At 31.3% G+C, this 13,852-nt stretch overlaps 2 protein-coding genes across 2 annotated transcripts in view; one reads left to right on the top strand and one right to left on the bottom strand.

Moving 5' to 3' along the window:
- LOC114330851 (uncharacterized) overlaps positions 1–13,852 on the bottom strand; it is a 527,398-nt gene that overhangs the window by 234,741 nt on the left and 278,805 nt on the right. The window lies entirely within an intron of this gene.
- LOC114330852 (uncharacterized) lies at positions 8,202–8,929 on the top strand. The gene has a single exon (XM_028280277.2). It carries the CDS (start codon positions 8,480–8,482, stop codon positions 8,858–8,860), a length of 381 nt encoding a protein of 126 aa, XP_028136078.1. The 5' UTR covers positions 8,202–8,479; the 3' UTR covers positions 8,861–8,929.

Here is a 13,852-nt window from a genome sequence, read left to right on the forward strand (position 1 = left end):
ATTTAACAAGCTGTTGTTTATAAAAAGCTAGGTAAATGTTAAATAAATATTATAATAAAATACAAATAATTTTTTTATTGCTATAGATTAACAGCAACGACTGATAATAGGGCAGTCAATAAGGGTATTTGTCTCCAAATTCCATCCTACTACATCGACTTACTTGATATTTTCACAGTAAGTAGGAAATAGCTCAAGAAACCTATTACTAGTCTACCCTATATACGATGGCGCTTTTATCTTGGGGGCGGTTCCCACCCTTCAAGGGGGTAGAAAATTTGTTGTTCAAAATAACCACGGAATTGGCTAGCGCTAGATAACCTAATTCTAAGCGAAAACTGTTTTATAATTTTTTCTGAAAACTCAATATTTTTGAGTAATTCGTGGTTGAAAATTTACCATTTTTATTGAAAAATGAAACCTTTTCGGACGGTTTTTGCGAATAATTTAAAAACTATGCATCTAACTAAAAAAACTATAAAAACATTTTTGTAGCTTATAAAAAACAAAGAGATTCGTTTCTTCATAAATCTTTTAGTTATAATGCAAAAAGAGATATGGTAGGTGAAGAGAGTTTGTATTTTTGGTGCATGCTCAAATCGGTATATTCAACTTAAAATAACAAAGAAACGGTCGATTTGAGATGTATAATGTTAACAATACCTTTTGTAGTGCTTGAAAAGACCTTTAAAATGAGCAGTATTAAATATCGATTACATTCAAACTAAGCGAGATACGCTGCAAAAAATATTGATGACTAATGTATTTTTAGAAAAAATAAGAAGTATATCCCTCATTCACCAGAATTTAAATACATCGTATTCCTGCTACAACACCTTTTACTATAGTATTATTTCTATGTACGAACAGTTAAACGTGTTTAAAATTAATGGTTTTTGAAAAATATAAGATCAAATTATAGAGATTAGTTTTAAGTTTTCTTAAAAATCTTCTTTTTCTCCATGTACCTCGAAAATGATAAGAGATACGAAAAAATGTACCTTGCAAACATATAGGGTTTTTTTAGATAAAAATTTTGTTTCATTCTTTATCACTGTATTTCTTATCATTTTTAAGTTACACTGAGAAAAATGAAGATTTTTTGAGAAAATTTAAAAATGTGCTCTATAATTTGATCTTATTTTTTTTTCAAAAACCAGTACTTTTAAACTCTTCCATCTTTTTGAACATAGAAATAACACTATAAAAAAGGTATTGCAGAAGGAAAACAATGCATTTAAATTCTGGTGGATGAGGGGTTAATAATATACTTCTAACTTTTTCTTAAAATACATTAGTCATCAATTTCTTTGCAGCATATCTCGCTTAGTTTAAACGTAATCGAAAATTAATGAAATGGTCAGACAAACAATTTATTCAGGGCCAATACATAACGAAGAAAACAACAGAAGGAATCCAATATAAATTCGAAGAAGTGGAAAGGTTTGAATACTCAGGAAGTATGTTTACAAGGGAATCTAATATCCAAGAAAAAATATGTAGAAGAAGTATGTAAGGTAACTGTGCCGTATATTACCAACCCAAATTCTGAGCAGTGTCAAAATGATAACGTAGATCCCCAGTAATCCCCAGTTGTAACTTGTAACTAAAATCGAAATAAATAAGAATCGCTAGCGATTGCGACTGTCATAGCGTAGTCGCTTTTAAATTTCGATCTCGAAATGAAATAGAATCAGGGCTCTGTATTGGTTAATCAAGATCAGCCACTCGACAGTTATACGGAATACTGTGGATTATTAAAATAAAAACAGAAAATAAAAAAAGAATTTAGACAATAGATAATAGAAATTATTGAGTTGTACGAAGCCACAATCTGAGAATATATCAAAAGAAATAAATCCAAAAAACAAATTTAAATTAAGGCTATGGAAATGAACTATTGGAGATGATGTTACATAATAATAAATCAATAATATAAATTTGCTACTTTGGTGAATAAATTTGCAAATGTTTTGCTATTCCTACGTTAATGAAGATTTTATGGTCATACTTCATTATGTGTTTATTAGTCTTTAAATACGAATAAAACGAATGAATGAATGAAAATATAATAAAGAAAATTAACCTAAAATCCCTAATGTAATAACCCATTACTACGTATTAATACCAATTATATTAAAGAATTTTAAATATTTTTTAACAATTTTCTTAAGTAAATGCTACTTTGTTCAGATAATACTTAGAACGATCTAATAACATGTTTTTCGTCAAAGTTAATTTAAATTTGGAAATCTCTCCGAAAAATATTAATTTTTGGCGGATTATTTGATTTATACCGTTCTAATTTAGTTTGTTTAGTTTTGTTAAACTTTTCCTTATTTAGTTTACATTTTGAAAGTGTTCATAAGTTAAACGTTACTTGAAAACTCCTCTATGGAGTCATCTAGTGGAGGCGAACCGCCTGATATTGAGAATTCGATGGATAGTAGCTGTGATTTACAAGATTTAAATTGATTTCTACCCAACCAGCCTCAAAATAAGATAAGTAGTACTATTAATCTTAACAATATTAATGAAAAACAAAATACTTTAGTAAACTCAGATCAACCAGAAAAAACCAGGCCTGTTTATTTATACGAAAAAATTGATTTAGGACCTTTTTACATTTTCATTGAAAACTCCAGTTTAAATTTTACAGGAAAATTAAACGCTGTTAAAATAGGCGAGATCCTATTTACGTTACATCCAGAAATTGACAATTATATAAAAAAAATTGACTCAATCGGACGCAACCGAGTTAGGGTCTCATTTAAAAATTATAGTAGCGCAAATGCTTTAGTTACTTCCAAATTCCTTATTCAAAAAAATCTGACCGCATACATTCCAAAATTTCAATTGTTTAAACTAGGTGTAGTAAGGGATATAGATTCAGATATATCGGAAGAATATCTTAAAAATAGAATAAAGGAATTTGATCACCATTGCAAATTCTCGGTTGAGTATGTGAAACGAATAACAAGAAAAATAGTAGCAGATGACAAAGTAATATTTAATCCAACAAAATCAGTTATTGTGTCTTTTAAATGCCAGAATATACCAAAGTATGTAGTAATTAATCATGTCTTACACACTGTTGAAAAATACCAGCAAAAGGTAATTATCTGTTACCACTGCTATAGGTATGGGCACATGAGTAAGCAGTGTAAAAGTAATCCTCGCTGTTTTAAGTGTCATGAATCTCACCTTTCCGATTCTTGTTCTTTATCATCGTTTAACAAAAAATGTCTATCCTGTGAAGGTGAACACTTCACTAATGAATGGGAGATATGCCCAGAATTTGATCGCCAAAAGAAAATAAAACATTATATGTCTGAAAACAGCTTATCTTTTAAGGAAACAATTAAACTCTTTCCTAAGATAACTTATGCATCTATAGCAGCCAATAATTCCTCAATAAATTCTCATCAAACTCCAAATATGAATGCACCATCCTCTTCATATTCCTTTACTCAATTGTCCACGTCTCAAACATCTTCCAATCAGTTCGCTCTACCTTCAGTTTCAAATAGATATACAATAATAAAACCACCAAAATACAAACGACCTATCTCTTCCTCACCAGACCAAGTAACAATGGAACATCAAAAAATAATAAAGTTAAACCCCATGTCCAACAGACCTGGTGGTATTATCACCTCTTCTTCGTATCAATCTACATTTAATCCAGAACAAGGATCTAAAATACATGAACCATCAAAAGAATTAACAGAATTAATATCAAATATAGTTACAAGTATTATCTCTAATATAAATCACAAAAATTTTGAAATTCCAGAAAAATCAGTTCTAGTAAATTCAATTCAATCAGTTTTAAGTTCTCTCTTATATAATAATGAATAGATTGGTAATTTGTCAATGGAATTGTAGATCGGCTAACTCTAATAGAGAAAACCTTATCCACCTATTAGAAGAGCAGAAAGTTGATATCGCATTATTATCAGAAACTAGATTTAAACCAGAAAAGTATTATAACTTTCACGGGTACAATATTGTCAGAGACGACCGCTTTTCAGTAACTGTTGGCGGTGGCTCAGCAATTTTAATAAATTCAAACCTATATTACGAGGAAGTCACCATGAAAGTAGATTTAATAAACGTCAATAAAGTAGCAATAAAAATAAAGTTTAAGTCATATACTGTCACATTTATATCTATGTATGTTCCCCCAGGAACCAAGTTATTGTTACAACAATGGAACAATTTCATAACATCTATAGAAAGACCATTTATAATAGGAGGTGACCTTAATGCTCACCACATTGCCTGGGGCCTAGACAACCAAACAGATATGAAAGGTAAAATCTTGATGGACTGTATAGACGATAATAATTTAATATTCAAAAATGATGGCTCTCCTACTTTCTTTAGGAACTTCTCGAAATCGGCAATAGACCTGACCATTTGTACTCCTGACTTAAACCACCTGATCACTTGGAAAACACTTCAAGACCTATTTGGTTCAGACCATACACCTATAAGAGTAGAGTTAGAGGATCAACCAACTCATACATATAATCCATATTCACAAAAGTGGAATTTAAAGAATGTCGACTGGAAATTATATGAACAGTATTCGGAAGATGTATTCTCTCAATTTAAAGATATAAATTCTTATGAACAAATTTTGCACAATATAAATACAACTGCATCCTACTGCATCCCCAAATTTAAAATAAAAAAACCGACTTCCAGAGGAAAATACTGGTGGGATTTAGAATGTGAAGAAGCAGTCAGAAGAAGACAGGAAAGTTTTTGTATATTCAAAGAAAATCCAAACCATGAAAACCTACTTAAGTATAAAAAAGATGATGCACATGTCAAGAAGATCACTAAACAAACTAAAAGAAATAGCTGGAGAGATTATGTCGGATCCCTAAATAGGTCAGTCCCTATTAAAGATGTATGGTCAAAAGTTAACCGAATAAAAAATAGAAAAACAAAGAACAAAGTCCCTGTTATTCTGTCGGAAGCTTCGTGGATAGAAGAGTTCCATCAAAATATCACACCGCCGTCTGCAGAATTAGTAATTCCTGATTTACAACTAAATGCTCTGTACGACTATCCAGAACCAATCCGTTTCCTAGTCAAACCATTTTCTGCCACTGAACTAAACTTTGCGTTGAAGAAAAACTCAAATTCAGCACCAGGTGCCGATAATATCCATTACTCGATGCTATCAAATCTTTCAAGAATTGGTAAGGCTGCACTACTAAATATATATAATGAAATTTGGATGCGCCGCATAAAGATTCCTGACGATTGGCACGTTTACACTATTATCCCGGTTTTAAAACCAGGAAAATCATCAAAGAATTGGGATTCTTACCGTCCAATCGGTCTGGCTTCCTGTATACTAAAAACATATGAGAGACTTATTAAAAACCGTCTGGAATTTTGGCTAGAAAAGAACGACCTATTACCAAGAAGTCAGTTTGGTTTTAGAAAAGGTAAATCCACACAAGATAGCCTCTGCCACTTTTTAATAGACATTTATAGTTCCTTTACTTATAAGAAAGCAGTTAGTGCTTTGTTCTTAGATATAAAAGGGGCTTACGACAACGTTAATCTTCACATACTATACGCGAAAATGTTGGAAATAGGAATACCCGAGATAGTAACATGGAAAATCATTAACTTATACATTAATCGAGCAGTTCACGTTAGATTAAATGGAGATCAATCTAACTCCCGATACACATCTTTGGGACTACCTCAGGGTAGCATCCTAAGTCCTATATTATATATACTGTATACTGCTGACTTAGAAACTAAACTTCCTCAACACATAAAAATCCTACAGTACGCTGATGATGTTGCGATATATGCAGAAAATAAGTCAATAGATAGATGTAATAACTACCTTAAATCGACATTGAATATTATAAAAAAATGGGCTACCGATAATAACTTAACAATATCAGAGAGTAAATCAACCATTGTTACCTTCACTAAAAAACGATATGTTCCTCAAAGCCATCTACAATTTGATAATACTAGTATTCCTTATAAAACTTCAATAAAATTTCTTGGCGTATTTTTAGACTCCAAATTAAATTGGAAAGAACACACAAATTACATATTACGAAGAATGGAAAATGCAATGAATATCATGAAGACTGTAAGTGTCAGTAACTGGGGAGCTGATCCAAACATATCAATATTACTATACAGAAATTTGATAAGATCAATCTTAGACTATGGATCTATTTTTTATGGCTCAGCATCAAACTCTGTACTCCAAAAAATCGAGAGGATCAAAAATAAGGCACTTAGGTTATGCACTGGTTATCTTCGTAGCACACCTATATTGGTCATGGAATGTGAGCTTAATGAACCTCCACTTTCATTACGCAGGGAATACCTAAGTGAGAAATTTATAGTTAAAACAGCGGTTAACGATAAACTGCTATTAAATAAAATTGTTCATTTAACCACCTCATACCTAACTCATTATTACTGGGAAAAAAAGAAACTGCTTTTAGTTGTGGAAAGCTTCCTCAACGTTTCTAATTCCATTGGCGACATACATCAAATTGAACAAAGCTCGTCTCGAAAGCTAAATTATGAAGATTATTTATCTCCAGTTAACTGTCATTTAAGTAATATTCGTGCGACAGACTTCCTTACTAAAATAGACCACCTTCAGTGTGTACAAAAAAACTGGGGGAGTTATCAGAAATTATATACGGATGGTTCAAAAATGGAAGGAAAAGTTGGATATGCTATATATTACCCACAAAAAAGTATAAAAATAAACAACAGATTACCTGATAAAATGACAATTTTCACAGCTGAACTCATTGCAATCAAAGAAGCATACAAAATATGTATTAATCAAAAAGAACTCAATTATGTTATATTTACAGACTGCCAAAGCATTGTAAAGACATTGAAATACAATGTACATAATTTTGCAGAAAATTATATCATCAGTGACATCATAGCAATGAACAGTGAAGCTTTGAAATCGGGCAAAAATATAATATTGTGTTGGATAAAAGCACACATTGGTATAAAAAACAACGAAATAGTAGATGATCTGGCTAAAAAAGCAACAACGAAGGAATCCACTCTGCATACTTATCAACTTCCTATGGGAGACATAATTTCTATTATGAGATCTATCAAACGGACGAAATGGCAGGAACAATACAATAATTCAGACAAAGGAAATTATTACAAAAAAATCCAGCCTACACTTCCCATCAAGACATGGTTTAATCAAGTTTCCAACAAAGGCTTTATCAAAACTATTTGTCGAATAAGAAGTAATCACTGTCTGACTCCAGTCTACAAAAGAGAAATAGGACTTGTAGATAATGATGAATGTTTATGTGGAGAGCTAGCTGATCTACAACATATGCTATTAGAATGTCCTTTACATTTTATTGAAATATCAAACTTTTTTGCCAATCTAGTTCAAATTAATGTACAATTTCCTTTTAATCTTATATACCTTTTACAATCAAACAATCTAGATGTTTATAAAATTTTGTACAACCATGTTAATTGTTTAAAATTAAAGCTCTGAGAAAAAAAGAAAAAAAAAATAAAAAAAAAAAAAAATAATTAAATAAAATAAAAAGTTACTAAGATCTAAACCTCCGCGAGGTTGAATCGGGTTTAGGTCTTAGCGCGATAAAAAAATATACAAAAAAAAAAAAAAAAAAACTAAAAAAAAAAAACTAAAAAAAAAATAAAAAAAAAAATAAAAAAAAAATAAAAAATGTAATAAAAAAAATGTTAAAAAATATAATAAAAAAAATAATAAAAAAACAGAGTAAAAAAAAACAGTAGTACTAATAGTTTTAAATTTAGATACTAAGCATATATTTTGTAAAAGAGAGAATTCAAAACACATTGACTGGCCAGTTGGTTGCTTAAACCAGTGCCAATAAAACATAAACACACACAATAACATGTTTTTAAAACGTCATAATGGAAAACATTTTATGACAAATAAAATTGAAATTCCCATCTTGCAATTGTTATCTCATTATGTGCTAATTATGATAATTGATTTTTATGTTGTGTTACACTATAACGATAATCCGAGGCTTTAATTGTGATAAAATTAAATATATCTTCATGATATCTGAAATTATATTCCAAAATACAACTTTAACACAAACAAAAATTTTTAAACAATTTTGCAAATATCTTTGCCTGGAACTGTTGTTATTTGAGAATTTTTTGCACAGTCTCTATGAAATACTTTGCAAAAATTCACCCGCTCTTTGATTATAACTTTGTGTTAACTGTTTTTAAGAAATACGACAGATAATAAAATGTTTATTAATTTAAAACCAAGACGAAGTTCCCATTTTAGGAAATTTATTGTTAGTTTGATTGGAAACACACAATTGAATAACAATCATTATAACCTCTTGTAGCTAAACAGAGCTATAAAAGCAGATTCTAAAATAAAACCGTCACACATTTTACTATCTATATTACAATGTACACCAAAATTGTAGTTCTATTTGCACTAGTGGCAGTATTTGCATTAACAGATGGAAGAGTAACCCACTGCGAGAGACATAATGGTGACAGAGAGTTTCGTTGTGCAAAAGACGATTATCGTGCAGACACCATTGCCGTCCACAACAGAGCTGGAAATAGGATCTCCTTCAAAGTGGGAAAATGGTTGTCCCGCTGTGGACGACCTGGACAGAATTACTCAGATCAGGAATACCATTTAGGGTCAGGCGAGAACATTAACATTGACTTCAGCGAAGTTGGTTCTGGATCATGCAACGAGCTATTCATTTATCAGTGTAGAATTGATAACCGAGATGCCAATTGTCTTGATACAGTTACTGCTACACCCAACCTTTAAAGGTATCGTTAATAACATTTAAATTACATGTATTTATTTTCTTATTTAAATATATTATTTATTTTTGTACTCGTTGTAGTGTCATTTATGTTTTTAACCCATTATTATATATACACTATTCGTTTGATATACAGGGTGTACCAAAAAGGCTGGTCATAAATTAAATCACATAATATTTCTTCTGAAACTAAAAATAGTTCGATTGAGCTTAACTTCTTTTAGGTCTGGATCCCGCATAAACAAATTCGGACAAACTTTGATGTATGAGAACACTGGAACAGTGGAAGTTTTAATTGTGGAACGTGATTTTAATTATGGAACGTGTCATCCTGACAAGATTATGATTGTGAATACTAGTAGGTTGTTTTTAAGTTTATTCAATAGCAAACTTTATTATAATAATATATGAAAAAATGTTTGTCCGCCAAATATGTTGGGCATTTTAATAATTCCGACACGTAGAACATGTCAAATAACAGGAATTATGTTGTTGGTAAATAGCAGTCTGATTTTTGCATGAGAGTTTAATGAAAGGGTAACAAATCAATTGGAAGTTCGGTCCGACAAAATATATGGGACGTTTTCGTAGTCTGACGTTCGAAACCTGTAACCTGTTCCACAATTAAAACTTTTCCTGTTCCATTGTTTCCGTACATCAAAGTTTGTCCGACTAGACACCGTTAAGCTATTAACAAATTTTCAGCTTGCTATTAATAAACTTTTTTTGTACGCGGGATTCATGCCTATTAGTACAAATGTGCACATAAAAAAAGTAACATCCCAATAAATCCAAAAACAATTAGAGAGTTTTTATTGAAAATAGACATGTGACACTCTTGTGGCAGGAACGTCCTAAAAAAAATAACAGTGAACTTTGTGCACCCCATAAACATTTTAGTATTGTTCCCTTAAAGCCCCAATGCCCCCAATTTTTGTGTACGTTCCAATTAAATTTTTATTATGGTCCCTTTAGTTAAACACAACGTTTCTAAAAATTTTTGTGTCCTACTACTTTTTGGATAAGTCAGTTTTTATCGGGATATTCTACACATTTGTAAAATACACCCCTAATTTTTAAATAGAACATTACAAATCACTATTGGTAGAAAACAGACCAGAATACAGGACCACATCACACAATATGATCCCCGATGTTGTAGCTTGGTACAACTGTAAATTTAAACGGGTAAATTACTAATTTACTCAGTTCCTGACGGGTCCTGGACCTTTTAGGTCTTACACATATGGCATCAAAAAAACCAACGATGACATATGCACCACGTGTCACGAGATAGAGGGACGATGCCGAACATTGCATCTTCCGGTGTAATGTTTTCGTCGTAAAACAACAAAGGCTGCAGAATAGGTTTGGCGCAATCTCGCCCAACAACATCATGCAGATTGCAATGACCAGCAAAGATAATTTCGAGTGTATAATCGACCATATAACAAACATCATGAAAAGAAAGTCTATAATGGAAAGAGTAGAACAAGCTGGGCGAGGGACCTCCTTCATAGCGGTCAACTGTAAAAAAAAATAAAAAAATCTTTATTTCTTTCTTTCTTCTTTATTGTATAAAAATGTATCGAGTTACCTTCTCTTTTTTTAAATGTTCCCAAGTTCCTCCGCTTGGGAAATATCCCAGCAAACAGATCGACGTGTTAATTACGTGAATTTTGGGTACATTTGTCACCAATATACGTAAATTGCTTACGTGAATTTCACGTGAAAATTTGGTTGGAATGTCACATTGAAAATTCGTCTTTAAATTACGTGAAAAACTCGTCTTCAATAGACGTGTTATTTACCTTAAATAGCAATAAAATGTTTCGGGAAATTCACGTTGCAAATACGTGTTGTTTAACGTATCTTTTAGGGAATGTATATATTAGTATTCACGTGAAAGATACGTCCTCGGTTCACGTAAATAATTCGACCTTAATTAACTTATGAATATAAATAAACCCGCCTAAAATAAAACGAGGGAAATAAAGCTCTTCCCGTTTCACTTTTTGTTTTGAGAAATGTGAGAAGCTGATATTAAAGGTTATGATCATCCATTATAAAAATCGATTATTTTTAAATTACAGTTAAACTATTCTACTTACTTTAAATTAGTATTACGTATTTTCTTTTTGTTTTTAAATTTCTTCTACTATTAACTAATTGGTCTTACTAAAAATATATTTCAATACCAGAATAATATAAAAAAATAATCCTATCGAAACGTATCTATTATTCGATAAATCGATTAATTTAGTTTTCGAACCAACTATGTTAGTCACGTACCGTGGTCACGTGATAGTATTTAAAGGAGGAAAAAGGCTTGGTAAGTACGTCATCACCGTGCGCGATTTGAAAATTAGACTCAAAAAAATAGAAAAAATAACTTAAAGTCAAGGTTGGATTGAAATAGTTATGCTAAATGATTTTAAAAGCGAAATCCTAAACTTTTTGTTTAAATATTATTATTATTTACATTATTTTTACATGAAATACATCTAATTTTTCGACGTCCATAAAATACAGTGAGTAAAATTCCAGCGATACGTATTTAACCAACACCGTTGTAAAATTTTGTTTTCCAAAATATTTCTTAAAATTTAACCAAAGGAAGTTATTTCTGTTTCGTGATTATTACGTGAAATAAACCTACCTTTGCAATGTAACCGACATTCACACCTATTATAAAAAACATGTACTATATTCGTCATTATGATTTTTTATATTATTCTAATGTCAAACATGTATAAAGGAAGCACTAATATATAGGTGAATGATTTGGCACTGAAATACGTTTTTTTCCCGTCATAAATCACCGAGTTACGTATTCGTTGAAATTTGCCGTAAATTTAACGTAATCATCACGTAACTGGGCTCAAACCTGTTTTCTGGGATATCTTTTCCCTACACGCTCACCGCTATTAGTTAAGTGCTGTAGATATAATAAATAGCTCTAAGGGCACCTTTAATCCGGTCTGAGCGGGGTATCCCCATGTTTTGTTCGCTAATGAACTCGTCCAGGGATACCTCGGGTCGGAGAGGGGTTGGTTTTAGTTGGTGGGTGACCTGGCCAGGGATGTCCGAAGGGGGCCCTCTGTCACTTAGTTTTGACACCGTGTCGTCGGCGTATGTCTCTGCTTTGGTTTAATCCAACAGTACTAGGGACGCCTTCCCTAGTCGAATTAGGAATCTTTCCACCTCATTACAAAAAAGGTACCTAAAAAATCTCAAAGTCCACAACAAGGACTACTCTCAAAAAAACAAAAAGAACGTATTGGCTGCTTACATCAAATAGGTTTAGTGTTTTTAGATAAATTTTTTAAAAATTTAGGAAAATTTCTAAAAAAAAACAATTTAGAATTCAAAAATATTGAAGGTTTCACGCATGATCGATTTTTTACTTTACAGTTTTATTTTGTTTTAGTCTTGTTAATATTTTTTCTATAATAGACCTCTCAAAATTAGTAGACTGTATTTTATTTTGCTTACTCTCCAAACGATATCTCGAAATATAATACATTACATGGACCTATTCTCAGCTTTTTTATATACTTATTCAAAAATTAATGTTCAAGCATATACAGTGTGTCCACGGATAGGGTGCCCGAGAGGAAAAACTTTTTTATTTTCAATTTTAGCGAAAAATGTCATTCTTGATAAAAAGGTTTGCTTGTTGTAAAACCCCAGAAAATGAAATAAAATTCACGTTTTTTGAAGCCTGCTTAATTTTGTAGCCAATTTTACGTAAATCGGTATAAATTTTTGCACTAAGTTCGCAATCTTAACAATAATCTAGTGTTGTTAAGGTACAATGTAGCTTAGTAACTGTCAACTCCGATAAATAAAATTTGCGAATTGTTATGTTTTTTTCGACATAAATTTTAAATTTTTATTTAAAAAATGACAGATAAATTCTTTGTTAAACGCTTAACATTGTCGAAACAAATGACAATTTACAAATTATTTATCGGAGTTGACAGTTACTAAGCTTTCGTAGTCAGTGCAAAAATTTATAGGGATATACATAAAATTGCATACAAAATTAAGCATGTTTTTAAAAACTTAAATTTTATCGTTTTATGGGGTTTCAGGACAAGCAAAACTTTTTATCAAGATTGATGTTTTTCGCTAAAATTAAAAATAAAAAAGTTTTTCCTCTTGCTCACCCCATCCGTGGACACACTTTATAAATAAAAAAAATACACGGATCAATTACAGAAGACATGGAATACAAAGGAGGGTTAATACTTGTGTAATTGAATATACAAGGTGTCCCAAAAGTAGCGGAAATGCCGAATGTTTCGCGAACTAAACATCGGATCGAAAAACTAAAATACACCTTTTCAATCATTTTTAAAAATCTATCCAATGACATTAAATACAATCCCCACTTCACCCCTTGGAGGTATCTTAAATAAAAACCCCCAGTTTTAATTGTAGATTTGGATTCAATATGTTAAAGTAAGCAACTTTTATTCGAAACATTTTTTCGAATTGTGGATACAAGGCGCTATAATCGGAAAAAACCATTTACCGTGATACCATAGGTAAATTATAGAAACGGTCTAATATCGCGAGAAATACACTTTCAAATGAAAAACCAGAAAATACTTGTTTAATATTTTTCAAAAACCTATCGAACAACACCAAATATGACCCTCTACCCCACCCCCTAGAAATGGGGTGGGGGTAACTTTAAAATCTTAAATAGCAACCTCCATTTTTTATTACAGATTTGGATTTGTGATGAAAAATTAAGCAACAATAATTCAAAACATTTTTTATAATTATTGATCGATGGCGCTATAACTGGAAAAAGACGATTTATTAGCGTCATCTATCAACAATTCTAAAAAATGTTTCGAATAAATGTTGCTTGATTTTTCATGACGAATACAAATCTGCAATAAAAAATGTAGGTTGCTATTGAATATTTTAAAGTTACACCCGCCCCACCTCTAGGGGGTGAGGTGGAGGTTAATGTTTAG

The sequence above is a fragment of the Diabrotica virgifera genome, chromosome 5 (assembly GCF_917563875.1).
Source record: "Diabrotica virgifera virgifera chromosome 5, PGI_DIABVI_V3a".
Taxonomy (NCBI): Eukaryota; Metazoa; Arthropoda; class Insecta; order Coleoptera; family Chrysomelidae; genus Diabrotica; species Diabrotica virgifera.

What these genes read in the sequence shown, in the direction of transcription:
- LOC114330852 (XM_028280277.2), top strand. Translation starts at nt 8,480, where the DNA reads ATGTACACCAAAATTGTAGTTCTATTTGCACTAGTGGCAGTATTTGCA.